The sequence below is a fragment of the Podarcis raffonei genome, chromosome 6 (genome assembly GCF_027172205.1).
Source record: "Podarcis raffonei isolate rPodRaf1 chromosome 6, rPodRaf1.pri, whole genome shotgun sequence".
Lineage (NCBI taxonomy): Eukaryota > Metazoa > Chordata > Lepidosauria > Squamata > Lacertidae > Podarcis > Podarcis raffonei.
Genome location: NC_070607.1, coordinates 92994633 through 93021355, shown reverse-complemented (window position 1 = coordinate 93021355; position 26723 = coordinate 92994633). Strand labels below are relative to the sequence as shown.

The window sequence follows — 26723 nt, the reverse complement described above, 5'->3', positions numbered from 1 at the left end:
GAGGGGGGAGGAGGAGGAGGAAGAGGAGGAGAAGCCCCTCTTCTCAGCCAAGATTTCATCCCCCCCATCTCTTTTCTTTTTTGTCCTTAGCCCGGTTTTTCTGTTGTTCCTTCCCATAAGGGAAGTGTTTGGGGTTTGGTGGGGGGGCTGGTTTGTAGTAAAGCAAAAGACCTATTTGTTTTGCAGCTGTGGGGGTGGAGGTCTGAGGAGGGCAGTGGGGCTGTAACTATATCTCAGGGTGGTGGGGTGGGACTTTGCTTGGGGTGGGCAGGGGGTTGCAAACAAAAGGAAGCCCATCGAAGAACGGTGGTGATGAAAGGAGAAGGAGACCTGGAAGGCAACCTCCACTTCTACCCTCAGCAGACATTTTGAGAGAAGAAGACTCCGAAGGAAAGCAGGCAAGGACTTTGTACTTCTTACTTTTTTGATGGCTGTGGGACTTCTCCTTTCAATTCCCTCTCATCCCCCACCCACCCCTTCTCTCTCTCTCTCTCCTTCTCTCTCTCTTTCTCTTGGGTGTTGGCTGCATGACTTGGTTGGCTCATTGCTATCCTGAAACTAAAAACTGAGCGGGGGGAAACTCCTCAGAGGGACTAGCACTCCAAACCACCTGATACCATCAAGAGATGGTTTTGTGGGAGCTGCCTGCCTGCCTCCCCACCCTCACCCCAACCCCACCCAAAGAAACCTTCTGGAAACAGCTTCATTTCTGAAATTAGGGGCACCCAAGCTCAAACGACACTTATAGCCTGGGGGCAGGAAAAGCTGGTTATGGCTTTTCAAGGCTGTGCAGTGTCAACACACACACACACACACACACACACACACACACACACACACAGGGCTGCCCTGCCATTCAGTTCATAGACTTGTTCCTCCTCCCACCCAGCTCTTGTTTCCCATTTTGCCCAAAATAAAACCTGAAGCTTTCTATTTGGGCAGGTCATCTGCTACCAATATTCTTCTAAGGCAAAACTGAAAGGCAAGTTTGGATAACTCAAGAAAAGCAGTAGAGTGCAAAGGTCTGTCTGATCCAGTGTTCCCAGCAGTGGTCAGCCAGATGTCTCTAGGAAGCCCGCAGGCAGGGCATAAAGGCAGTAGCCCTCCTCTGGCATTTGCCCCCTTGCAGCTGGTATTTGGTGGTACCCTATCTCTGAACCCGGAAGTTCCATTTAGCCACCATGACTAATAGGCCCATCCTGAGATTCATGCTCTGAGGACTTGAGAGGATCAGAGGCTCAACTTAGAAGTTTCCCCACATGTAACCAGGTGGCCCTCCTGAACATGGCACCCTCTAGATGTTCCTAGACTAGAAATCCTATCATTCTGACCTTGGTCTATTGAGCATTGTAGTCCAACAACATGTGGTGGGACCTCCAGATGTTCCTGGACTACAACTCCCATTATCATTGACCATTTGGCTCAAGGGAGATGAAGTCCAGGGACATCTGGAAGGGAGCAGGGCTCCACCCATCCTGACCTTTGGACATCCAATGATGGTCTGAAGATAAAGTCTACAGGTGCCTGATAGTGTGACAGTCACACTGGGGGCAGGACCACAGGACATCCCCCTTCCATCTCCCTCCCTGTTTTAGCCGTAAGTATGAAATGCAACTTATGGAGGACCAGAACATTTCAGTGAGAATCACAACGTTTCTCAAGGGGGTAGGATTCTGCACATCCTATTGTAAATATTTGGTGGGGCAGGGTTCTTTCCCTCCAACTAATGCATGATGGTCAAGATACTATTTGTATCGTAAAATGCATGCTGTGTCTGGCAGGAAGAAAAAATCTCTCCCAGACTTGTAAGGAAATGATGTCTCTGTTTATGGTAAATGTTGCGACCTTGGGAAATGACTATGCTCTTGGGAGCAAGAGACAGTTTGCAACCATCTGCTGAATGACCCCAACCAACTTTCTTAGGAAACACTTGCAAGCTCCAGTGCTGGCCTGGTGATATTTCTGCATCCTACAGAAAAGAACATGTGGGATGTGGCTGCCTAGCAACTGCCACTGTGGTGCTCTCCCTTCTCCTGGACCATTAATGAAGCATGGCTGCTGTCAGGAGGTAGCTGAGCACATCGGAAACATATGCTGTGGGCATCAGTTTACTTGTGTTTTTGATATGTTCTGAGCTTGCTTTCTGATGGGCCCTGATGAATCTAGGGCCCGTTTCTGACCTTGAATTTGAGGGTTGGACCATTCCACAGAATCCAAATCCTGCCTGGTGGAATTCTGAAATTGTTTTCTCCCCTACTCACCCACTCTAGGGCCAGGTTTGACAGGTGGGCAAGGGCACTCATCTGCCAATCCACTGATGTCACAATGAAGTGACAAGAAGGGCCAAAAGTTCAGAATTGAGCAGAAGCAACAAAGATGTCCCAACAAGTTTCCACACCCCATTTACCAAGCTTTTAAAGATGAGGTGTGGTGTGCTCACTCACAAGACTCACTCATCCTGCAGGAATGCAGGGGGCTGCAAAAGTGTGCTTCTTTGGGCTGGGTAGATCTGCTCCCTTATGCAAAAGCAGTGTCTGGTTTTAGGTGGCAAGACTGTACTCTTCTGTTGAAGTTCCTCTTCAGTCATTGCTACCTCTGGTTCTGGCTCACCCCTTGGCTGCACAGAGCCCTCCTGAGTCCCCCACTGAGGTTGTCCACTTTGCAGAAAAGTAAGGGAGGGAGGCCAAGCATCCTTGATCCCTCACCGCAAGCAACTGAAGTCTGAGTAGAAAGAGGAGCGCTCCCTTCAGCAGCTCAGCTCCTCACCATCCACGCCTTCCCGCTGTTTTTCCCAGCTTCCCCTCCTCCTGCATCAGGGCTTGTCAACCCAAGCCTGACCCTAGTAGTACTGCAGAACTCGTGGCAAGAGTGCATTGCAGTAATGCATTCTTGAGGTTACTAATGCATGGACTATATTTATCCTGATCTAGATATGGACAGACATAGCTGGTGTGTCAGGTGAAACTGGCAAAAGGCACTCGTAGCCCCTGAGGTCTTCTAATGGCTACATACCTGCTCCTTTGAATTCAGTCAGGATGGTGATGGGTCTGTCTCTGGAGGAGCAGGTGAAAGAGCTGGGTACGTTTAGCCTGGAGGAGAGAAGATTAAGTGGAGAACTGATAGCTGCCTTCAAATATCTGGAGAGCTGTCATGCAGAAGATGGAGTGGGCTTGATCTCTGTTGTTCCAGAAGGCAGGCTAGAAGAGATGCTTGAAATTGCAGGGAATCTGTTTTCAGCTGAGCATTTGGAGAAGATTCCTAGTGATAAGAGTTATTCTATAGGACACAGGTAGGGAGCCTCAGACCTGAAAACCAAATGTGGCCCTATTTTTCTATAGCCTTCAGAGCCTTTCCCAGTCCACACCCCTTTCCAATGCCCTTCACGGTCCTTGCTCTGCTCCTTCCATGAATGCTTTTGCCTGGGTGGAATATGTAATAATGTTTCGTACCTGGATGGAGGCTGAAGTCTCTGGTGTCATGTTGGAGAACCCTACGATGATAATTCTGGATGACTTCAACATCCACACAGAGGCTGTCATTGGGCAGGCGTAAGACTTCATGGCCTCCATGACAACTTTTGGGCTGTCTCAAATGGTCATTGATCCAACACCAGACTACTCTTGATGTTGTCTTTACCCCAAGTGATCTGAGAGATGGAGTAGAGGTACATGCACTCCCTTGCCATGGCTGGACCATTATCTGTCAAAGTTTGGAGAGGTAGCAGCAATTCTCCCCTATAAGGGTGAGGGTCCATTTGGATGACCCACTCTCAGAGACTGGTGGAACCTGATATATTCCTCCATGCTCTGGGGGATTTTGCAACAGAGAAAGCTGATGATCCCATCAAAGTCCTGTACTTGCTATGAAATGGCAAGATGAAATGGGATGATGACGTTCTCTCTCTTGAGCACCCTCTCTTGTGGAGCCCAAGTGGTTCCTTGGTATTTGGGGGAGCTTTGGGCTATGAAGCAAGCTGGACAAAGACCAGAGCATAAGTGGCATGAGTCTCGCACCAAAGCAGACTGAACATTGGTTAGCGCACATAAGATTGTCCACCATGTGCAGGGATCATTTATCTCTCTTGTGTTCTGCTTTCAAACATTTGGGGGCCCTTAATTCACATGGAGAGTTCAGCGTCCTAGACCCTTCTAGCCCACACTGAAGAAATAGGAGAAATACTATTAGCTACATATAAAATGGAGAAAGTTTGGTACACTATTTACCTTGGGAGCAGCATGGTCTTCCCGCACCATCTCTCTTCCTTGTTTCCTCAAAGTTACCCAAGAATTTTCTCTTCCTTTGGGGACCCACAGAGTTCTAGGATTCTTTCCAAGTGCCAATAAGCATTTTGATACAGGCAATCCAACAGACCATTGATGGAGGACCTGTGACTTTCCAGTTATTGCTGGACTGCATCTTCAATCAGTCCTCATCATTGACTATGTTGGCCGGGGCTGATGAAAGTTACAGTCCAACAACATCTGGAGGTTCACAAGTTGCCCATCCCTGTGGTAGATGTTATGTTTTTGGCCAAGTCCCTCACCAAAGGGAGTGAAATTAGCAGTCATGGAATAAGAGAACAGGACCTTTTATGAAATGGTGACTGGTTAAAAGCAGAAGGTTGGAATCAATAGGGAAATGGGGTGTTGAGTTTGAGGGGGAGCATGTTTTTCCACCCTTCTAAATTTCCATGTAAAGCCAGAATTGGGGCCTTTGTGGATTGGATTGGTGGCCATGCAGCTTGCAAATGCATGGCTTGCAAATGCATTGCATATGCACTGACACACAGCCTTCAGTTCCCACTCAGGCAGCCCAGAGCACACACAAATGAGGGCAGTGTGTAATTCAGGCAAGTAGTTTTAGAAGATTTAAATCAGTATTTTAAAAAGATTTGCCATCTCAGCTGGAGGGTTTGGGGCTTTCCTTTTGCGATTTCTATGAAACAGTGGTTGCACTGGTGCATTGATCCAGAGAAGAAAAGCTATTTGTTTGCAGGGTATACTCCCAGTGGTTAATATTTCCTGTGGTTTGGGTCTAAATTTGCTTGAGCAAGAGCAGTAAACAGCAAGATGCGTAAACAGGAGCTTCAGGACCATCAGTTTGTGGCCGGGGGAGTGAGGGTATGTGCAGAATTTTAACATCTCTGTAACAAACGTTTCCACATGGATGGTAATTAAAAGATTTTGTTGGAGCGGGACTGAGCAATGTTTAAATTAGATTGAGGCTTTTAATCAAGAAGGCTAATTTGAACAACATTAGACTCTAGAGAGTGGGAAAGGGAATGATCAGTTTCTGTCCTGCATCTCTTAGACCTGATGCCTGCAACTGTCTTCTCACTGATAACCCATCATGGCTGCCGGAAAATGGGGAACAGGTAGACCGGGCCAGTGGAAGGGCGATGATCTGGGAGACTTGGGGGAGGAAAACAAAATAACTGGGAGGGAGGAAACAGCAGGGGAGAGAAAGTGGGGTGGCACAGAAGTTAGGAAGGAGGGAGGCATGTTCCCGCACACACATTGGATCCAGTAAAATTGAACTTTCATGGATTTCCCCCCAGAAGTTCATTCCTCAAATCTCCATCAGATCACAGATCACATTTGTCTCTTTTGATTGAGCTGTAAAAATAGTGGACTTTCTGCCTTCCAGCACTGTCATTGCTCAAAAATATCCTTAAGCATCCTTGTAACCATATCAAAACATAGTTCATTCCTGCCTTCACACATGTTTCCTATGATTTGTTGATGGTTTTATTGTCCTGTGTAAAAAAAAACCACAAAGTTCCATGAGATCTATGCCCTAGATCAACATTTCTGTGGCTTTAAGCTCAATCACAATTAAGCAAAATGGAATTAAGCAGCCTCCAGTAAGCCTGGTCCTTTCTTTAGGCAGAGTGAGGCAACCTCCTCAGGCAGCTGATTTTGAGTGTCGCGAGAGGGCAGCAAAAAGTTGTTTTTTATTGTACATTTGTCTCCCAGGGAAAGGCATTTGTGAGCTTTTTCTGGCGCAGATGCCAACATAACTTGGCCAGCTTTATAGCACTCTACACTGATTGTATGGTGAGAATCATTTAGATTTTCACATCTGATATCTATCATTGTTTAGGCCAGCCCTGAGAACAATAGAACATAGTACAGAAAATAGCAGCACTAAAATAGCAGTTTTAATGCAACCCATACAACCAGCAGGTTGTTAATAATGAAAAATGCTTACCAAACTGATGGACTACGCCAAAATGGCAAAGCTGACTGGAAAGCTCAGGAACCAAGAGGACAAAAGCTTTAAAAAAGAATTGGGGAAAATTGTCATTTACTTAGGAGACCACTGTAAGCAGATGAAAACATTAGCAGGATTTTAATTTCACTTGTAATGTAACAAATACTATGGATAGATACAAAATATAGATTGTGAAATAAGATGTAGCTGAAAATGTTGACGATAGGAGGGGATGTGGGGGGAAGGCTCAAGATTCAGAGAAATCTCTTTATACAGATAGGTTTTTGGCATTGATATAAACTTATATTTGTAAAATCCAATAAAAATAATGATTTCAAAATAAATGAACAAACAACCATGCAGGTAGTTTTTTTAAAAATGAAAAAAGCTTGATTTCTGAAAATACCTTCAGTAGATGCCTAGAGACAAAGAGAGGGGAAGCCTGGTGATTCTCTATCAGGAGGACTTTCCACAGTGCCACCACTGAAAAGGCCCAGCGTCTTGCAGCTGTCCATGACATCGCACATAGCAATGGGACAGAAGGTAAGACTATTGATTTCAATGTTCATATGAACCATATAATATCAGATGTGTCATCAAATATGGTGTCTAGCCTTCTTTATTCAAGGATGTGGAACCTCAGGCCTGGTGGCCAAATGTGGCCCTCTAGCCCTTTCTACCTGGTCCTCAGGATTCACCCCAGGTCACTCCCACTCCTCAGACACACCCCTTATCCCCAGGGCCACACCCCTCATTGGTGCTACTTCCCACCCTCAGCTGTTTTTGCCTGGCTGGAATGTGCCCTTGAACTCTTTTTTTAAAAAAAATTATTAAATTTTATTAGATGTTACAAAATAAATATAGGAACAATACATAACCAATCATAAAAACATTTAGCTACACAATTTTCCAGAATGCAGACTAGAAAAGAAGAAAGATGAAAAATAGAAGAAAGAGACAAAAGAAAGAAAGAAGAAGAATGAAGAGAAAAAATACTTTTCATAATCAATAATTCCAAATTCATGCTTCAAACATTACAATATAGAAATCCTAGTTAAAATATTATAAAAGACTTCTACCGCATTCGCCACACGTCTCTTGGTTATCTAATTCACCTTTACATCTGTTCTTCAGTCACTTCCTTTCCTTAAGTTCTTTCATAGTCCATCTAATATTTGTATTCTCTGTACTCTTCACAAGGTTAGTCTAAGCACAACCAAACTTTCATGTTTGATCCCTGTTTGTGTAAATATTCATTTAAGCATTCCCATTGTTTCTGTACCATAGTTTTAGATTTATGCCTTATTATATCCGTCAATTTTGGTAACTCCAGATATTCACTCCAGATATGCCCTTGAACTCTGATGATGATCACAGCTAATTTATTAATTGCCTTCTAAACCACCATCTGAAGGCGATTCACACAGAGGATCATCAGAAGTGGTTAAAAATTCAAAACACAACATATACATTTAAAAACTGACAAAAACCTCTGGGAGGTGTGTAGAGAGAAGAAATGTCAAGGTGCGTCTGCAACAGCACAATTGGATGTCTTCAGTCACTTCCTTTCCTTAAGTTCTTTCATAGTCCATCTAATCTTTGTATTCTCGGATGTCTTCATCGGCCCCGGCTGCAACAAAACATGTCTCTCCCAAAACATGTCTCTACAGCCACAGCAGGCGCTGTAACTCTCCATTGGTTCAATTTCAAACTCTGTAGGCATGTGCCAATAGGTAAAGTTTTTGCTAGCCATTTACAGAAAGCTTAGAGTACCAACTCATAATGTATTAACAGGTGGTTTTCTTCCTTTCAAGAAAGAGACATGTGAATTGTTCCATCAGATCTTCCCTGCCTCTTTTTTCTTTTCTTAAGTGACCCAGCTGCCAATGGCTGCCAAGCTTTATGTTCTCATCAGCTGGCCAGACGGAAGCCGTGTTATCAACATTGAAAACATCAAGGAACCACGGAAACCCTTCCACCTCTATGAGGCTGGGGAGCAAGTTTTGGCCCGATGCCCAGGCTTCAGTGGTCTGTACTGGGGAATCGTGGAAGGAATAAGCGGTAAGCAGAACTCACAATATAGCTACGTTTTTGTAAAAACAAACAAAGAAACACACTTCCATTAATGGGTGGGTTTTATGGAGTTACTGCCTTGAAAATTAGTTCTATTTGCTCTCCAAGATCTCAGAAGTTCCTCTGTTGTTCTGTTCAAAGAGGAAAGAACCTCAAAACTTTGAAACTCTTTTTCCAGGTCTTATCAACTTTGAACAGCCCAGGACTCTCAACAGGCCATCCTGTGCCCATAAGGGATCAAAGGATGGCATCCACTAGGGATGCAGGATGTGTTTGGTTTTAGCAATTTGCAGCATGTGAACCACAGCACAACTATTTTTCAAAATCTGCACTTCTCCAAGCATTGCACTCCAGCACAAATAAAGGTAAAGGGACCCCTGACCATTAGGTCCAGTCGTGACCGACTCTGGGGTTGCAGCGCTCATCTCGCTTTACTGGCCGGCGTACAGCTTCCGGGTCATGTGGCCAGCATGACTAAGCCGCTTCTGGCGAACCAGAGCAGCGCACGGAAACGCCGTTTACCTTCCCGCCAGAGTGGTACCTATTTATCTACTTGCACTTTGACGTGCTTTCGAACTGCTAGGTTGGCAGGAGCAGGGACTGAGCAACGGGAGCTCACCCCGTCGTGGGGATTCGAACTGCCGACCTTCTGATCAGCAAGTCCTAAGCTCTGTGGTTTAACCCACACAAATAGGGAACAAAAAATGTGCACATTAAGTGAAAGTGTGCAGAACTGCATGGCAGTGTGCTTAGAGTGTTGGGCTCGGACCTGGGAGACCAGAGTTCGAATCCGCACTCAGCCATGAAGCTCACTGGGTGACTTTGGGCCAGTCCCTGCCTCTCAGCCTAAGCTGCTTCACACCTTGAGCCATCTTGAGTTTCTTGGAGGAAAGGTGGGATGTAAATGTAGTAAATAAAGAACAATAATATGTGTGTTGATATAAATAGCATACAAAATTCATTATATCAGGGGGAAATTGCTTGCAAAAATAGATATATTAGGGAATATGAGGACAAAAATACTGATTTTTTAAATATTACGAACATGTGCAAACGTGGTAAACTGAGCTTAAGTCTGGAAAAAATGGAGAGATCTCCATCTAAGAGATTTGTGCATCCCTTACATCCACAACACAGCTTGACTAACAACCAGCATTCACTGCAGGCCCAGAAAAGTGTGGCTCCGCCTCCCCACAATTAATCGAATGTTTTTTGCTTCCCTCAAAATCTGAGTAGAAATTTCCTAATTTATCCTTGAAGATAACTAGCGTCACAGAGTGATTTAAAATGGTGGTCCTGTACAAATGTACTTGGGAATAAGTCCTGTTGGACCTGGTAGGACTTCTTGTTGTTGTTTAGTCGTGTCCGACTCTTTGTGACCCCATGGACCAGAGCACGCCAGGCACTCCTGTCCTCCACTGCCTCCCGCAGTTTGGTCAAACTCATGTTGGTAGCTTCGAGAACACTGTCCAGCCATCTCGTCCTCTGTCGTCCCCTTCTCCCAACATCAGGGTCTTTTCCAGGGAGTCTTCTCTTCTCATGAGGTGGCCAAAGTCTTGGAGCCTCAGCTTCAGGATTTGTCCTTCCAGTAAGCACTCAGGGCTGATTTCCTTCAGAATGGAGAGGTTTGATCTTCTTGCAGTCCATGGGACTCTCAAGAGTCTCCTCCAGCACCATAATTCAAAAGCATCAATTCTTCAGCGATTAGCCTTCTTTATGTTCCAGCTCTCACTTCCATACATCACTACTGGGAAAAGCATAGCTTTAACCTGGTAGGACTTACTTCCAAGTAAATATCCATTAAAGCTGGGCTGCAGAAGACCAACCATGAACCAGATCAGAAGGTCCTTAGTTCAAATCTTGCCATTGCTATGAACTCACTGGATGGGCCTTTGGAAAATTTCTGTCTCTTGACTGCAGTCTGCTCATCTGCAAAATGGGCAGAATTCATGGCTGTTTTGAGGAATGATGAAACAATGAATTGATCCAGTGAAATCACTGTGCATATGGAACTTCCCTTCCTTATCATTCTCCCTGTGACCTCAATCAACCAGAAATCTGCACCAATGAAGTAAAAAAACCCTCAGAACAGATTTGGGGGTGGGGTGGGCTTGCAGAGGTGCACCAAGGGCCAGGGGTGGCAATGCGGAGAAAAAGGGGAAGTTTTGTTGGGCAAGCCAGAATTAGGCTCATACAATGACTTGGAATCAATCCGCTGTATATGAATTGCCTTGAGTATTCCAAAGCATTAAGTCAATGGCATGTATTATTGTTGTCAAAATTTTGTATTGGGCAAAAGTTGATGACAGTTCCACAGCACAGTGGGGTGGATTTGCCTGCAACCCTCGTGGAGGTGAAAAATGAACATTAAAAGGCCTTTCTTCCAACAGAGCATAAATATATCCTGGAGAAAAAGCTACAAGAAGATAAAGAACTGCTGGAGATGTTGGGTAAGCAGAGTCCCTAATTGTGCTTTGTAAGTGCAGCAGGGGCTCAGGGCAGTCCAGAATTCAATTTCCAAAACATAATTCAAAAAGGATCTAAATTAGTATGGTTCCAAAACTTCCTTCTGCATTTTCCCTACCAATCTACACCAATAAATGAGAACAGATATTCCACTTGAAAATTGTATCAAAGGGGAGAGATAATTATCGTGAAATGCTCGTAGATGGGGCATCCCTACCTTACTTCCAAGGTGGCCAAAAGACTTTTGTGGCTGTCTTCTATTTCATCCCACAAATCATCTCATTCTGCAGCCTCCCTGGGTGCCTGCACTTCCTCAAAATCCCATGCTATTTTTGGTTGAGCTTCCCTATAAGCATGGGGAGATGGGGAGGCTCCCTACCATGTTCCTGACAGTATGAAGGGGAATGGGAATAGATTTAGTTCCTAATAATAATAATAATAATAATAATAATAATAATAATAGTAATAATAATAGTAATAATTTTATTATTTATAGCCCGCCCATCTGGTTGGATTTCCTCAGCCACTCTTGGCGGCTCCCAACAGAATGAAACTTCAAGCATTAAAAAATTCCCTAAACACGGACTTAAATGTGGACTTACTGAATTTGCTCTTTTCAAAACGAATATGTGAACCGAAACACAGCCTTCAAAATTCAGTGCAATTCTCTGGCCAAGAAATGTCTACAAGCATGCAGATACTTGGCTATTTTTTGCATATAAATGCATATAGTAGTGAAAATAATATACAAAAAATGCATTTAATTGGAGAAAATGGCTTTAAAACTGGCATTTCTACCTGACAGCTGTGAATTGTTGTTTTTAAAAGAGGAAGTCAGTTTCCTTAGAAGAAAAATCAGCAAGCACACAAATGTCAGACACTTGTTACCCAGCCTTCCCACTTTCCTATAACTGAGATAAACTGGGGAAGATATGATAGGAGAGGCTCAGAACTTACAGGGTTAAGAGTTCTGAGTGTTGACGCCTCACATTCTGAGGGCGGGCATAGAACACGGAAAGGGAGTGGTTTCTCTGTGTGCTTTCAGTCTGCGTGTTTGCTCCGTTGAGCAATAAAGATAAGCAACGTTCGTGCGTGTGAGGAGGCTGCAGCCGGAGGCCAGCCGATGAGACGCTGGGAAAGAGAGACTGCAGGCAGAATCGGCTGAGGAGCAGCCAAAGGCCAGCTAAGGAGCTCGCTGGGAAGGATCTGCCGGACCGGGAGGTGCTACTGTATCGTAAGTAGGCTGGGCCCCCGGGGAGAGATGGCAGACAGCCATGAATCGCGTGCAGTCCCTTTTGAAGAGGCAGACGGGAAGGAGCCCTGGGTCGGTTGGCAGGCACTGAAAAGAGTGGGAGCCACACCAGAGGGGGCTAGACGCCAGCCTGAGGGACGCCCAGAGGGGGCCAGATGCTGCACAGAAGCTGGGGAACGCCCAGAGAGCCCAGGAGGGGCTGAGGAATGCCCAGAAGGCCCAGAGGGGGCTGGGACTGTGTTGGAGGGCTGCCGGAATGCCCCTACATATGAGCTACATGCTGGAAAGCTGCTGGAAGCTGGGAAGAGGAAAGCAGTGGCTAGCTGTTCCTCTGGAGGCTGTGCACCAAAGTTTGGGGGTGCAGGCCAGAAAGGCCATTCCAAGGGTCTTGAGAGTGCCCAGGCTGTTTGGCAGGAGCTGGAGGGGGTTTGCAGAGAAACCACAGCAGAAGCCAAAAGCCATTTTCCCAACAGCAGAAAAGCCTCAAGGAGGAGGGCTGCTGGAAAGGTTGGGGGGGCAGAGAAGACCAAAGGCACGTTTGCAAAGTTTTCCACTAGGCGATGTTTTGTTTGCGGTTCTCCGGAGCACCTGCGCCGAAGCTGTCCACAGCGAGACAAAGGGCAGGAAAGTCCCAAGGTCACTTCCCATGGGAACCAGCCGGGTTTCCATGGCAACAGAGGGAGCAGGCGTGAGAAAGCTTATCAGCTGACTGCTTCGATGGCTATTGTGGAAAACACCACCTGCAGCGAACGCTCCAAGGTCGGGGGGAGCAGGAAGGCAGTTGCAAAGGCAACAAAGAAGGACAACTCCGGAGGGGGGAGAGTGCTACGTTGGGTTGTTGACTCGGCTGCGAATGCCCATCTGGTCACAGCGCCACCTGATGGACAAATGTGGAACTGCAAGGCTGTTTCAACTGAGAAAACAGTTAGATTTGCTACAGGTTCACAGGGACGTGTAACCCATGTTTCTAACATGTTTGTCTCTTTTTTACAGGCTGAATTGAAGGTTTATGTTCTCCCTGAGATAAAACATTGCCTGCTATCTGTACCTTGCCTTTTACAGGAGGGATATTCTGTGAGTTTTGAAAAAAATGTTTGCACAATTTCCAGAGGTGGAGAGCAACTGGTACGTGTTGAAAAAAATCAGAACAACCTCTTTGTTCTGGAATCACCTCTCGAGGGTGAGGGGAATGTTGGGAAAGCCACTGACCACACTCATGTGTCGTGTGCTTGCGTGTGGCACAAGAGGATGTCACATGGGTCCTGTGAGGACGTCCAGATGTTATCAGAGTGCACCAAAGGTTGCAAGGTAAAAGAATGTGGTAAACCTTTGAATTGCAAGGCTTGCAGAAAAGCCAGAAACAAGGGATTTAGCCATCCCAGGGTGGAAAGAGTGACCACAAGGCCTTTTGAGCTTGTGCATGCAGACCTTTTAGGTATGCCACAGCCAAGTCTGGGCAAGGCCAAGTGGCTGATGGTGCTGACAGATGATTATACTAGGAACTCCTGGGCTTTTTCTCTGAAAGCTAAGGAGGAAGCAACGCAACTGATCAAAGATTGGGTTGCAGAGGTGGAACTAAGGTTCTCCACCAAGGTGCAAGGGTTCAAATGTGACCGAGGTTCAGAGGTCACTGGGTCTGCTCTAAAGGGTTTCTTTCGCCAGAGGGGGATACGTCACAAGGTGACTTCTCCTCAGGAGAGTGGCGTGGCAGAGCTGAGGAGTAAAGCTCTGGTTCGAGCATCCGAGATTCTACTGGATGACTCTGGTTTGCCTCACAGTTTTTGGGGGGAGGCGGTAAAAACGGCCAATTTCTCGATGAACAGGTGCTACAATGCAGTGGTAGGTGACACCCCATATTTCTTGCTCAACGGACAGAAGCCACAAGTGCATTTCTTCCGTTCGTTTGGTTGCAGGGCCATGGTGCCTGTACCAAAGTGGTTGCAGCAAGAGGGTGGTCCAAAGTACCAGGAAATGATCTTCTGTGGATATGAGCCTGCGACAAAAGGGTGGAGATTCGCATATCCAGAAGGTGATCAGACCAAGCTTCTGGTCAGTAAACAGGCTGAGTTCTTTGAGCAGGATGGTTGGGCAAGGCGCAAAGTGCGCTCTGACGTTCACTCAGATTGTCTGTACGACTCTGAGGAGGAAGGAGAGCCAAAGCCTGAACCTGCTGGTGGAGACCAGGTCCCTGAACAGAGTAGGGCGTCTCCACAGGTTGTTAAGGGAGTGTCCAAGAGTGAGCCCTCATCTCCTGTGCGCATAATGGAGAAAGCTCACAGACGTGTCAAGTCAGAGGGGGAGTCTTCTGATGAGGAAGACGCACATGCTGGCCCCAGTGGGTCAAAAGGAGCACCCCAGTTTGTGCCCAGGCGATCATCGCGGGCTACAAAGGGAATTCCACCTGAGAGGTTTCAGGTCACAAATGCGTGGGTTGGTTTCGCACAGTGCGAACCTGAGGTTCGTGAGGTTCAACAGGTGCCTAACAACGATGCCAGGAAGGGGCGGAAGGCAATGGGGAAGGTGTTGAACACTCAGAAGTCCTCTCAGAACGTGATTCGAGAGGGGGTGATAGGAGAGGCTCAGAACTTACAGGGTTAAGAGTTCTGAGTGATGACGCCTCACATTCTGAGGGCGGGCATAGAACACGGAAAGGGAGTGGTTTCTCTGTGTGCTTTCAGTCTGCGTGTTTGCTCCGTTGAGCAAGCAAGATGGGTGAACTGTCTCCAGGCAGGAGATTTATAACTGTTGTGTTTTGCTAAGGAATAAAGACTTTAGAGATAAGGAGACTGCTAAGTGTCAGCCTGAGTTACTGCCACCGCACGAAGAACGTTCAAGCTTCTGTTCCGCTGTGTTTTACGCTCTGCTGAGTCAAAGGTCCCGGGGGAAAGACCAGAGCTGCGCATGAGGAAGTGTGCCGGACCCCCCTGGACGTAATTGACCCGAACAAGATAACTCTTCCTCTGGCTTCTTTTTCATATCAGGAAGTGCGGGCAGCTAGGGAGGCTGCAGAGCTCTAGAGAAATGTCTAATGGAAAGAAAACACACACACACACACACAGAGAGACACACACAAACATGTAGTGTGATGGTCAGAGTGTTGGACCAGGACCTAGGAGACCAGGGTTCTGGTCTCCACTCAGCCATGAAGCTCACTGGGTGACCTTGGGCCAGGCACTGTCTCTCAGCTTAACCAACCTCACAGGTTTGTTGCAAGGATAAATTGGGGAGCAAGAGAAGCATGTACACCTTGGAGGAAAGGTAGAGTGCACATGTAATAATCAATAAATGCTCTTCCTGGCCCCTCTCACACATGCTGCTCTGTACTTGTGGGATGCTTGCTGGGCAGCTGGTCCTGCTGCTGCCAGTCTGCACTGACAACATTTAGCTAGATCAACCAATGCTCTGACTAGGTGTAAAATACCATCCTACATTCCTAAAATGTTTAGGTAGCAGACGCTTCAAGTTCCTGGAAGGCCACTGCCTGTCACAGTAGATGACAATGTGGGACTAGACAGACTTGTCTTTATAAGGCAATTCTCAATATGGAATACTCTAATCATGCTATACAGTGCAATTCTTTGGACAACAAATCTATACAGTGGTACTTCTGGTTACGTCCGCTTCATGTTACGTTCTTTCAGGTTATGTCCCACAGCGGCCCAGAAGTACCAGAAAGGGTTACTTAAGGGCTTCGTCGCTTGCGCATGCGCAGACATGCAAAATGGTGTCACACACATGCGCAGAGGCGGCGAATTGTGATCCACGCGTGCGCAGATGCGCCACTGCAGGTTGCGCTCTTTTCATGTTGTGAACAGGCCTCTGGAACGGATCCCGTTCGCAACCAGAGGTACCACTGTACAAGCAAGAATAACCCACACAGTGTTATTGTTTGATGCACTTTTCCTGATTTCAGATGATCAGTCAGCAGTGCAGAATCTGGGGCCACCACAGCCAAAGAGGTCCAGAAAGTCCTTTCCCAAGTGGAACCCAGGGAACGGTTTGAAGAAATGCCCCCGTGATAAAGATGTCGAGACGACTGTGGAAGATGAAGAGGCTGATCTCCAGCAACATCCTGCAACCTCTTCTGGCCTTAGAGAGGTGCGCACCCTTGGTGTCATGATGAGGTCCCATTCCTCTGAGCCAACCGTTCCTCACTCTTCTACTCCCTTTCATGTATCGCCTCCTTTCCTAACAATATCTTCTGCTGGGGCATTCCCAAGAGGGGCAACGAGGCCAAGCCCAGCAACCAGAGGTAAAACATCTGTTATGATCAAAGAATGGAATGAGGGTGCAACAGGTGTACAGCAAATGTGAGATGATTACGTTCATTTGTATTCCCAGCATATGAGCCTGCTAATTCATATTTCATGTGTTCTGAGTTGTGGGAAATTGCAGACAAACATAACTATGCACAAGTGCTAGTTAGTGCATGAAGGAGCTGCAGGGGTCAGCAAACTTTTTCAACAGGGGGCCGGTCCACTGTCCCTCACACCTTGTGGGGGGCCGGACTATATTTTTGGGGGGGAAAGAACGAATTCCTATGCCCCACAAATAACCCAGAGATGCATTTTAAATAAAAGGACACATTCTACTAATGTAAAAACACGCTGATTCCCGGACCGTCCATGGGCCGGATTTAGATGGCGATTGGGCTGGATCCGGCCCCCAGGCCTTAGTTTGCCTACCCATGAGCTAAGGCAATAGAGTTGAAGTCCTAGGCTCAGCTAGGTCACTCTCCCTTTTCTCCAATAAGGGAGGATTGAAGACTTCTTCCTGTTATCTCTCACTATATGCCATGTAGCTGATCAAGGAAGACGTGCTCCAAGCTTAGAGCATGTGTTTGAAGCTACACTAGTGGCCAAAATTGTGGAGACCTTTTGAGGAAAGTGTATGTCTGAGGTTTGATGGCTCATAACAGCTGATTGGCTCTCTAAACACTCATGCTCATTAGCCACATTAAAATGAAAGCAATCACCCTAAGCAAGTTGTGCTTCCTTTTTCTGGTTATTTGGCTATAACTTTTGATAGAATACAGATAACTGAACAAACTTTGTTGCATTACATTCTTCAATAAATTATCTTTGCATTGATGTACAATTTTATGGTATTGCTCAAAATGAAGTGGTGTTATGAGCCATCAAACCTCAGAAATACACTTTTCCCAAAAGGTTTCCACAAGAGTGTACTGCCTGTGTTTTCCTTGCTGCTGCTTAGATAAATTCATGAATCTGACCTTTGGCATGCTTTGTATGTGAAGCATTTTAAACTTGCTTCGCAGCATGGTCTGTTCATTTTAAGCGGGTTAGAAGAAGAGGAGCGCTCTTTGCAAGTGGACTGATTGAGATAAAAAGATTTAACAGCCTACATTCCTAACGCTTCACAGTCTGCTACTGGAGGCTTCTCTCCTGCTGGAGAGTGAGTTTAATCCCACATTTTGAATCCAGGCACCCAGCCGATTCTTTTGCTATTCGGCCCACACGCATGGGTCACAAAGATCATATATTTTCCTCCCACATGGGTTGCATACAGAATTTCCTCCCATGCAAGGGCTTCCTTCCCCAATGTGAAGGAGGAAACCCAACACATACAAAGGAATGACCTTGTGGCTCTTCTCCCTCCATTGAAATGACTGATAAATTGTGGATTTGAGGGGCTTCCTGTGAGCATAGAAGCATATATGAGGTTCCTGAGCATGAAGATGCATTTATCATTACTGAAAGGTCTACATTGGCTCCCAGAACATTTCTGAGCACAATTCAAAGTGTTGGTGCTGTCCTTTAAAGCCCTAAATGGCCTCTGCCCAGTATACCTGAAGGAGCGTCTCCACCCCCATCATTCTGCCCGGGCACTGAGGTCCAGCACCGAGGGCCATCTGGCGGTTCCCTCACTGCAAGAAGCCAAGTTACAGGGAACCAGGCAGAGGGCCTTCTAGGTAGTGGCACCTGCCCTGTGGAACGCCCTCCCACCAGATGACAAAGAGAAGAACAACTACCAGACTTTTAGAAGACATCTGAAGGCAGCCTGTTTAGGGAAGCTTTCAATGTTTAACAGACCACTGTATTTTAATACTTTGTTGGAAGCTGCCCAGAGTGGCTGGGGAAACCCAGCCAGATGGGCAGGGTGTAAATAAATTATTATTGTTATTATTATTATTATTATTATTATTATTATTATTATTATTTTGAATTACATTTGGAGCCGACTCTACAGTAACATTAGACTGGATCTTCTCCTCAGTATCTCTGTCAAAGAAATCAGAAAATCACACATCAAAATGGATACCTAAATGCTGTTGACTCCTTAGAAGACTATCACTTTAATGTGGTGGTCATAAATGTATTGGTTGCACTTAGAACAACAAAGGGGTTTTCATCGGCCGTGTTTAATTTTACATAATCTTTCCTTATCCTATCTTCTTTTTTAGATTACACTAACATAGCAACTAGGAGGAGGTCTGATGATTCTCTGGCCCAATGTCAGAAACATATCTTCATAAACAGGTAATGTACCCCCCCAAAAAACCCGCAAATTGTACAAATGTGTCATGGTATACAGATCAAGCATTTTCATTTTCATTAGGAGTAGGGGTTGGGGAGAAGTTCAATTTGGTTCACGTTTAAAGGCCAACCTATGTAATCCACACTTTCTGAAACTATACGTAAACCGCTACACAGCCATCATTTGAAATTTGCACTTCTCTAAATTTTGCAATGCCGTTCTCCGTCCAAGTACAAAAATGCATATACTAGGGTAAAGTGTACCTAAAAATGCATATATTAATGAAAGAACACAAAAATGCATTGTATAAGGGAAAACTGCTTTGAAGGAATGTATCTCTTAGGCAAATTTTGCAAAGAAATGTGGAAACATTAACAGAGGAGAAATGAGAATCCAAAACTGACAGATTCACCCATCCCTAATTAGGAGTGCAATTCAGATCCTGGCAAAATGTGTTAAGAGGATTTTAAGTTGAGCGGTGAATGTGCATGATCACCAGCCATTGTGCACATTCACCAGCCCTCGTGGAGAATGTGCACATAATCCTGCTATGGAGAGGTAATTGTGCACATTTCCTGGTCCATATACACAAACAGGCCTTGGAGGATGTGCATATGGTGAATGGATTTTGTTTACACTTGGGAGAAGAAGATGGTTAAAGAATATTTTGCTCAGCTAGAGATGAAAGCAGGTGAGCTGCATAATGTGCAGGAGGGTTGTGCTAAGACACAAATGGGGAACCTCAGACCCAGAAGCTGAATGTGGTCCTGGCAGCCACTCTGTTTGGCCCTTGAGAGTTTCCTTAGACCCCACACCCTTCCCAGGCCACATACCCTTCTCGCTCTGTTATGCAGCCTCCTTCAGTGTTTTTGACTGCTTGTAATGCATTAATAGAAGGGACGCGGGTGGCGCTGTGGGTAAAAGCCTCAGCGCCTAGGACTTGCCGATTGAAAGGTCGGCGGTTCGAATCCCCGCGGCGGGGTGCGCTCCCGTCGCTCGGTCCCAGCGCCTGCCAACCTAGCAGTTCGAAAGCACCCCCGGGTGCAAGTAGATAAATAGGGACTGCTTACTAGCGGGAAGGTAAACGACGTTCCATGTGCTGCGCTGGCTCGCCAGATGCAGCTTGTCACGCTGGCCACATGACCCGGAAGTGTCTGGGGACAGCGCTGGCTCCCGGCCTCTTGAGTGAGATGAGCGCACAACCCTAGAGTCTGTCAAGACTGGCCCGTATGGGCAGGGGTACCTTTACCTTTTTAATGCATTAATAGAATCTGATATAATGTCTCATGCATGGAAAGATAAGTGTGTGTGTGTGTGTGTGTGTGTGTGTGTGTGTGTGTGTGTGTAGACACTAACCAAAAAGGGGAAAAAAATACATTTGCTTTTCTGCCCAAGTTTGCCTCCAGTTGCACCCATCACTGTCAGCACTTCACACACACAAAATGAAACAAAACCGTATAATCTTCTCTTGGTCTTAAGATAGTGGGTTGTTGCTGTTTTTTAATGAACTCTGGAGTCACTTGTTTCAGCTATCTGTTTGTTCTTCTAGCTGTGACAAGTCAAAGGACACCAATTCTCTGGAAATGGATGGCTTTGAGGTGGCTCAGAAAGTCTTCAGTGCTTGTGAAATGGAAAGGTAATCTGGCAGAGAAGAGACCCATCTGCCCCTAATTGCATTTCTAGCATCTTGCGGGAATATAATGGGATATAGATTAGACATGCCTGGAAACCTAATAGCAATTTTCAGGTCCACAAACTCACCTGGCTTTTCCATTGGATGGATTCTAGCTGGAGTGTCCAGCATTGCTCGTGGTGGCAGAGAAGTGAAATATTTCAGAATCACATACCAGCCACTTACCAGGTGGGTTCCTAACCCAATCGCTATTGTTTCCCTTCTGGCAAGAGCTACGTAGGGCAGTTCCAGCAATGGACTGTGACACCCCTATGTTTAATTCTTCATAACACTTAGGCCAGAGTTGAGTAACCCTTTTCAGTCTCAGGGTCAAATCCTCAGCAATTTCTCATAACATTCAGAACTGCTGGGCTGAAGTACAAGCTGAAAAAGTCAATCAGTAATTAAAAGGTCTGATATAAAAATGTCAGCTGCTGAAATTTTCCTCATAATTGTATTTCCAGATTAGAACAGGCTTGCCCTGTTTAATTTGTCCCAGTCACACAGCTGTAAAGGCGCAATGCGCCATTTGCTTTCTTCCTATCCCTGTACTTCTTCTTGGAAGCTGCTCCTGTTAGAAGAGAGCAAAACTCTTCAGCAAGGAAAATACAGGAAATGCCTCATGTTCCTTCCTTCCGATTGCTTAGTAGCAGCGAGTGTGAATAAGTATCGTTCAAAACAGCAGCACCTTCTTAACTACCTAATTAGCCAGAGAAGGTTGCCACCTCATTTTGTTTCCTAACTTTCTTTATATTTCATAATTTACTTATTTATTTCATTAAATTTATACATTGCTTGATTATAAAGAAACTTCAAAGAGGTTTACAAAAAGATAAAACACGAAAATCAATTTAAAAAATCACAACCATACTTTAAAAGAGATGCACATTAAAATACCGAAACAGAATAAAATTACCTCAACTTTCTAAGCATCTGGGTAGGCTTGTCTAAACAGGAATGTTTTTAACAGGCACTGAAAAGAGTACAAGTTACAGGTAGGTAACCGTGTTGGTCTGCCTGTAGTCAAAATAAAAAATAAAAAAAAATCCTTCCAGTAGCACCATAGAGACCAACGAATTGGTATTGGTATGAGCTTTCGTGTTCATGTATCTGAAGAAGTGTGCATGCACACAAAAGCTCATACCAATAACAAACTTGTTGTTGTTTAGTTGTTTAGTCGTGTTTGGCTCTTCGTGACCCCATGGACCAGAGCACGCCAGGTACTCCTGTCCTCCACTGCCTCTTGCAGTTTGGTCAAACTCATGCTAGTAGCTTCAAGAACACTGTCCAACCATAACATCCTCTGTTGTCCCCTTCTCCTTGTGCCCTCAATCTTTCCCAACATCAGGGTCTTTCCCAGGGAGACTTCTCTTCTCATGAGGTGGTCAAAGTATTGGAGCCTCAGCTTCAGGATCTGTCCTTCCAGTGAGCACTCAGGGCTGATTTCATTCAGAATGGAGAGGTTTGATCTTCTTGCAGTCCATGGGACTCTCAAGAGTCTCCTCCAGCACCATAATTCAAAAGCATCAATTTTTCGGCAATTTAGTTGGTCTCTAAGGTGCTACTGGAAGGAATTTTTTTATTTTGAAAAGAGTACAGTGAAGGTGAATGCTTGATCTCAATAGGCAGGGAGTTTCAACGTGCAGGTGCTGCCACATTAAATGACTGAGTTTTTATACATGAGGAAAGGGTATTATGTAGCATGTGTAGTGGTGCCAATTCCGTTTATCAAAGTGGTCGAGTGGGTGCATGTGGGGTAAGGCGATATATAATTGACTCCCCCCATTTTGTTAATGAAAGCTAAGGCTCTAGACCTTCAGCTGGAGGTAGCAGGGGGGAGGGAATGAATGTGAAGATGAACAAGAAAAAGTTCAAAGTTCTACCCCAACATGAACTTCCTTCACCTTTAGTTCACCTGGCAATTATGGGGACTACTTCCAGAAGTAGCTCTGAGGTTTTTGCATTACATTCAACTGAACTAGTTAATTTCAGACATCTAGAGGGCACAAGGTTCAGTAAAGCTGACTTAGATAGCTTGACAAAAAGAGAAAGAGAGAGAGAGAGATGTTTTTGGACAATGGATCTGTCCATAGCTATTAGTGATGACAGCTGAATGGAAGCTCCATTAGAAGCAGAATGTCACACTGTGTACCAGGTGCTGAGGACTGGAGACAAAGAATAAGAAAAGCCTGTCATGTTCATTCTCTGTCTGTGAGTGCCCCAGACATCTGATGTTCTAAATTGATGCTCTAAAGGGAGTGCTAGACTGGAGGGCCTTTATCTGATTAATCAAGTTAGTTCTTAAGTGCTAAAAAGAGTTTGTTGCTATTGCTGCTATTGTTGTTGTTGTTTAGTCGTTTAGTCGTGTCTGGCTCTTTGTGACCCCATGGACCAGAGCACGCCAGGCATTCCTGTCTTCCACTGCCTCTTGCAGTTTGGTCAAACTCATGCTAGTAGCTTCAAGAACACTGTCCAACCATCTCATCCTCTGTTGTCCCCTTCCCTTGTGCCCTCAATCTTTCCCAACATCAGGGTCTTTTCCAAGGAGTCTTCTCTTCTCATGAGGTTGCCAAAGTCTTGGAGCCTCAGCTTCAGGATCTGTCCTTCCAGTGAGCACTCAGGGCTGATTTCCTTCAGAATGGATAGGTTTGATCTTCTTGCAGTCCATGGGACTCTCAAGAGTCTCCTCCAGCACCATAATTCAAAAGCATCCATTCTTCGGTGATCAGCCTTTTTTATGGTCCAGCTCTCACTTCCATACATCACTACTGGGAAAACCATAGTTTTAACTATACGGACCTTTGTTGGCAAGGTGATGTCTCTGCTTTTTAAGATGCTGTCTAGGTTTGTCAATGCTTTCCTTCCAAGAAGTAGGCGTCTTTTAATTTTGTGGCTGCTGTCACCATCTGCAGTGATCATGAAGCCCAAGAAAGTAAAATCTCTCACTGCCTCCATTTCTTCCCCTTCTATTTGCCAGGAGGTGATGGGACCAGTGGCCATGATCTTCATTTTTTTGATGTTGAGCTTCAGACCATATTTTGCGCTCTCCTCTTTCACCCTCATTAAAAGGTTCTTTAATTGCTCCTCACTTTCTGCCATCAAGGTTGTATCATCTGCATATCTGAGGTTGTTGATATTTCTTCAGGCAATCTTAATTCCGGCTTGGGATTCATCCAGCCCAGCCTTTCGCATGATGAATTCTGCATATAAGTTAAATAAGCAAGGAGACAATATACAGCCTTGTCGTACTCCTTTCCCAATTTTGAACCAATCAGTTGTTCCATATCCAGTTCTAACTGTAGCTTCTTGTCCCACATAGAGATTTCTCAGGAGACAGATGAGGTGATCAGGCACTCCCATTTCTTTAAAAACTTGCCATAGTTTGCTGTGGTCGACACAGTCAAAGGCTTTTGCATAGTCAACGAAGCAGAAGTAGATGTCTTTCTGGAACTCTCTAGCTTTTTCGATAATCCAGTGCATGTTTGCAATTTGGTCTCTGGTTCCTCTGCCCCTTCGAAATCCAGCTTGCACTTCTGGGAGTTCTCGGTCCACATACTGATTAAGCCTTGTAGAATTTTAAGCATAACCTTGCTAGCGTGTGAAATGAGTGCAATTGTCGGGTAGTTGGAGCATTCTTTGGCACTGCCCTTCTTTGGGATTGGGATTGCTGCTATTATTCTGATTTATTACCCACCCATCACCCCAAGGTCACAGGTGGGACACAACCAATTTAAACACAACATTAAAAACAGATTGCAATCACCAGAATAGGATGGGTGGTGGAAATATACATCTCAAGTGTCAAAGGCCAGGGTAAAGATGTGTGTCTTCAGCACATGATGAAAACTATATAGTGAAGGTGTCATGCACCTTCTTCTCCATGGAGAAGGAGTTCCACAACTTAAAGGCTGCCACAGAATATGCCCTCTCTTGGGCCACCACCACCCCAAGATTGTGACGGTCATGGAACAACCAAGAGGCCCCTTCTGCTGATCTCAACACCTGAGAGGGTCTGTAGAAAAGAAGGCAGTCTTTCATACATTTAGGTCCTACATCGTTTAGGGTTTTGAAGACTAATGTGAACACCTTGGACAAAAAAAAAAGAATATGGAGGACAGAAGGCAGCAGTTGAGAGCCCCTTGAGTTGCTCCTGGAAATGAACTGGCAAGGTTCATTTCACCAAGGTTGCTAAACAGGTGCTGAGATACTGAGTGCATGGAAGAGTAGCTCTGGACATCCTAATGCACAAACCAGCAGTCCAATTTACACAATTCAATGGCTAAACTTTTTGTAAAGCCATGGGAGGGGGAAGCAGCACTGAGACTGCAGAGGACCCCCCTGAAGCTGCTGCTTGCTTTGGATAGGAAGCTTCACTCCTGGTGCAAATAGCACATGCAGAGGTGATAGCAAGCAAAGGCTACCCTACATTAGATTACTGTCATCACAAGTCCATTTCTGACCCAAGAACATGCAAAGAAAAATGCTAGATCAGACCAAAGGTCCATCTAGTCCAGTATCGTGCTTCCCATAGTGGAGAACCAGCTGGGAAGCACAGAAGCAGGAGATGACGGCAACAGCTCTCTCTCAGTGTTGTTCCCCGGGGTCATATATTCAAAAGCAGGCTGTCTCTGACCGGGGAGGAAGACAGATAGCGAACAAGTGGCCACAGTGTCCTTCTGGACTGGGTGGGTGCATTCTGAAACATTTCATTGATGCAATAAAAGTGCATGCATGGTGGATTTCTACTGGACAATCCACATATCATTCTGCTTTATTAGCTGTTCTGTAGGTGGTCTGTAAGTGTTCTGTAGGGACACAGGTGGCGCTGTGGCCTAGGGCTTGCTGATCAGAAGGTTGGCAGTTCGGATCCCTGTGACAAGGTGAGCTCCTATTGTTCGGTCCCTGCTCCTGCCAACCTAGCAGTTCGAAAGCACATGAAGGTAAATGGCATTTCTGTGTGCTGCTCTGGTTCACCAGAAGCACCTTAGCCATGCTGGCCACATGACCCAGAAGCTGTCTGCGGACAAACGCCGGCTCCCTCGGCCAGTAAAGCGAGATGAGCGCCGCAACCCCAGAGTCGTCCATGACTGGACTTAACGGTCGTGGTCCCTTTACCGTTACCTTTAGGTGATATATAAGCGCAATTAACAAATAAGTGAATGCTTTACACATTACTGCTGTCTATAATACAACAAAAGTGGGGGGGGGGACACCCCTGGAACATTTGGATGATTAAAAAGCAACAGGAATTCAGCAGGAAGCTCTGGGACAACTGGAAACAAGGCAGTATGTCTACCTGGAAGCAAATCATATTGAAAGTGAGATTGTGTATAACTGTCCCAATACAATATTGAGCACAGATCATCATGAATGCACATTGAACAGGATGTCTGGGGGGCCTCAATGATAGCCTCATCACCCATGAATTTGTCTACCCTCCCATCCCCCCCCCTTTTAAAGCCATCCATGTTGTTGCTTGACTCCTCTAGGGAAGAAAAGATCGAGCAACTTGAACAAATGGTCCTCAGCCTCCAGAGAGAAGTCCTCTCCTTGAAGCGGAAAGTGCAGTACCTGGAAGCCTCCTCCTTTAAGGAGCAAGAGCCCGCACGCCATCCCTGCGAGGCGTCCGAACTCTTCAATGGGTACACCAGGGGGCAACTCAAAGAGGCCATCCGGTTTGACCAGAAGATCAGCACCGCTTGCAAAACACTCCTCTACAAGCTCTTTAGTTCTGACTATATACAGAGCCATTCCATCACAGGGAGGCGGGGAAACACCTTCCGGGAGGCTAAGCCCATGATGGACGAGAGGTGCATCAAAATCATCAGGGTTTTGCTGAAGCAGAAGTTTGGGGACCATCTGAGTGACACGGTGATCACGGAGAAGATCCAGAATGTGCAGAAAGCTCTGAGGCAGAAATTCAAGACGGAATGTCTCTGAGATGCAACATCCCGTCTGTAGATGAGATGGGGGTTCCCTGCTACGTTATCATCAGCGTTGATCGGGGCCTTGGAGATGAAATACGCCTACTGTTGACACCCCAGATCTTTGCTGTCTGATCTTGAAAGCCTTTCTGAAGCTGAAGCTGCTGTCATACTGTCATTGGGAATACGGATCTATTGCTTACCCTACGCAGAAGTGGAGCTAAGAGCTGTGAAGCAGGCAGATTGCCATACGCACCAGCTCATAAACTGATTTCCATATGCTAGGAGACAGATGAGATGTTAGGAAGCAGGACACCACGTGAAGCTCAGCTGGTCATAAAGTGATATCCACATGCTGGGAGCCAGATGAGACTGGAATCTCTTATAGAACAGCAATACAGTCCCAAACAATCTTTTCTGGGAATAGGGTCCATTGAACTCAGTAGGTCTTCTGAGTGGATAGGCATAGGATTATGCTTTCATTGATTTTGGATTGTATTCATTGTTTGTGTTTGCACCACCAAATTAGCATTCTGCCCTTCTTACTTTGTATGTCTTTTGCTCTCCCTCTCTCTCACACTCTCTCTCTCGCCTTCTCCATATTAAATGGCTCATAAATTTTCTA

At 45.6% G+C, this 26723-nt stretch overlaps 1 protein-coding gene across 2 annotated transcripts; it reads left to right on the top strand.

Moving 5' to 3' along the window:
* Positions 1 to 26723, top strand: LOC128416584 (uncharacterized). 2 transcript variants are annotated; one of them, XM_053394513.1, is made up of 8 exons: positions 1 to 409; positions 6629 to 6756; positions 8086 to 8274; positions 10677 to 10736; positions 15918 to 16256; positions 18429 to 18504; positions 20052 to 20138; positions 25664 to 26723. In XM_053394513.1, the coding sequence occupies exons 3-8, from the start codon at positions 8100 to 8102 to the stop codon at positions 26112 to 26114; spliced, it is 1188 nt and encodes a 395-aa protein (XP_053250488.1). In that variant the 5' UTR covers positions 1 to 409; positions 6629 to 6756; positions 8086 to 8099; the 3' UTR covers positions 26115 to 26723. The 2 variants fall into 2 exon arrangements, with proteins under 2 accessions (XP_053250488.1, XP_053250489.1); XM_053394514.1 differs by lacking the exons at positions 1 to 409; positions 8086 to 8274 and having other exon boundaries at positions 6594 to 6756.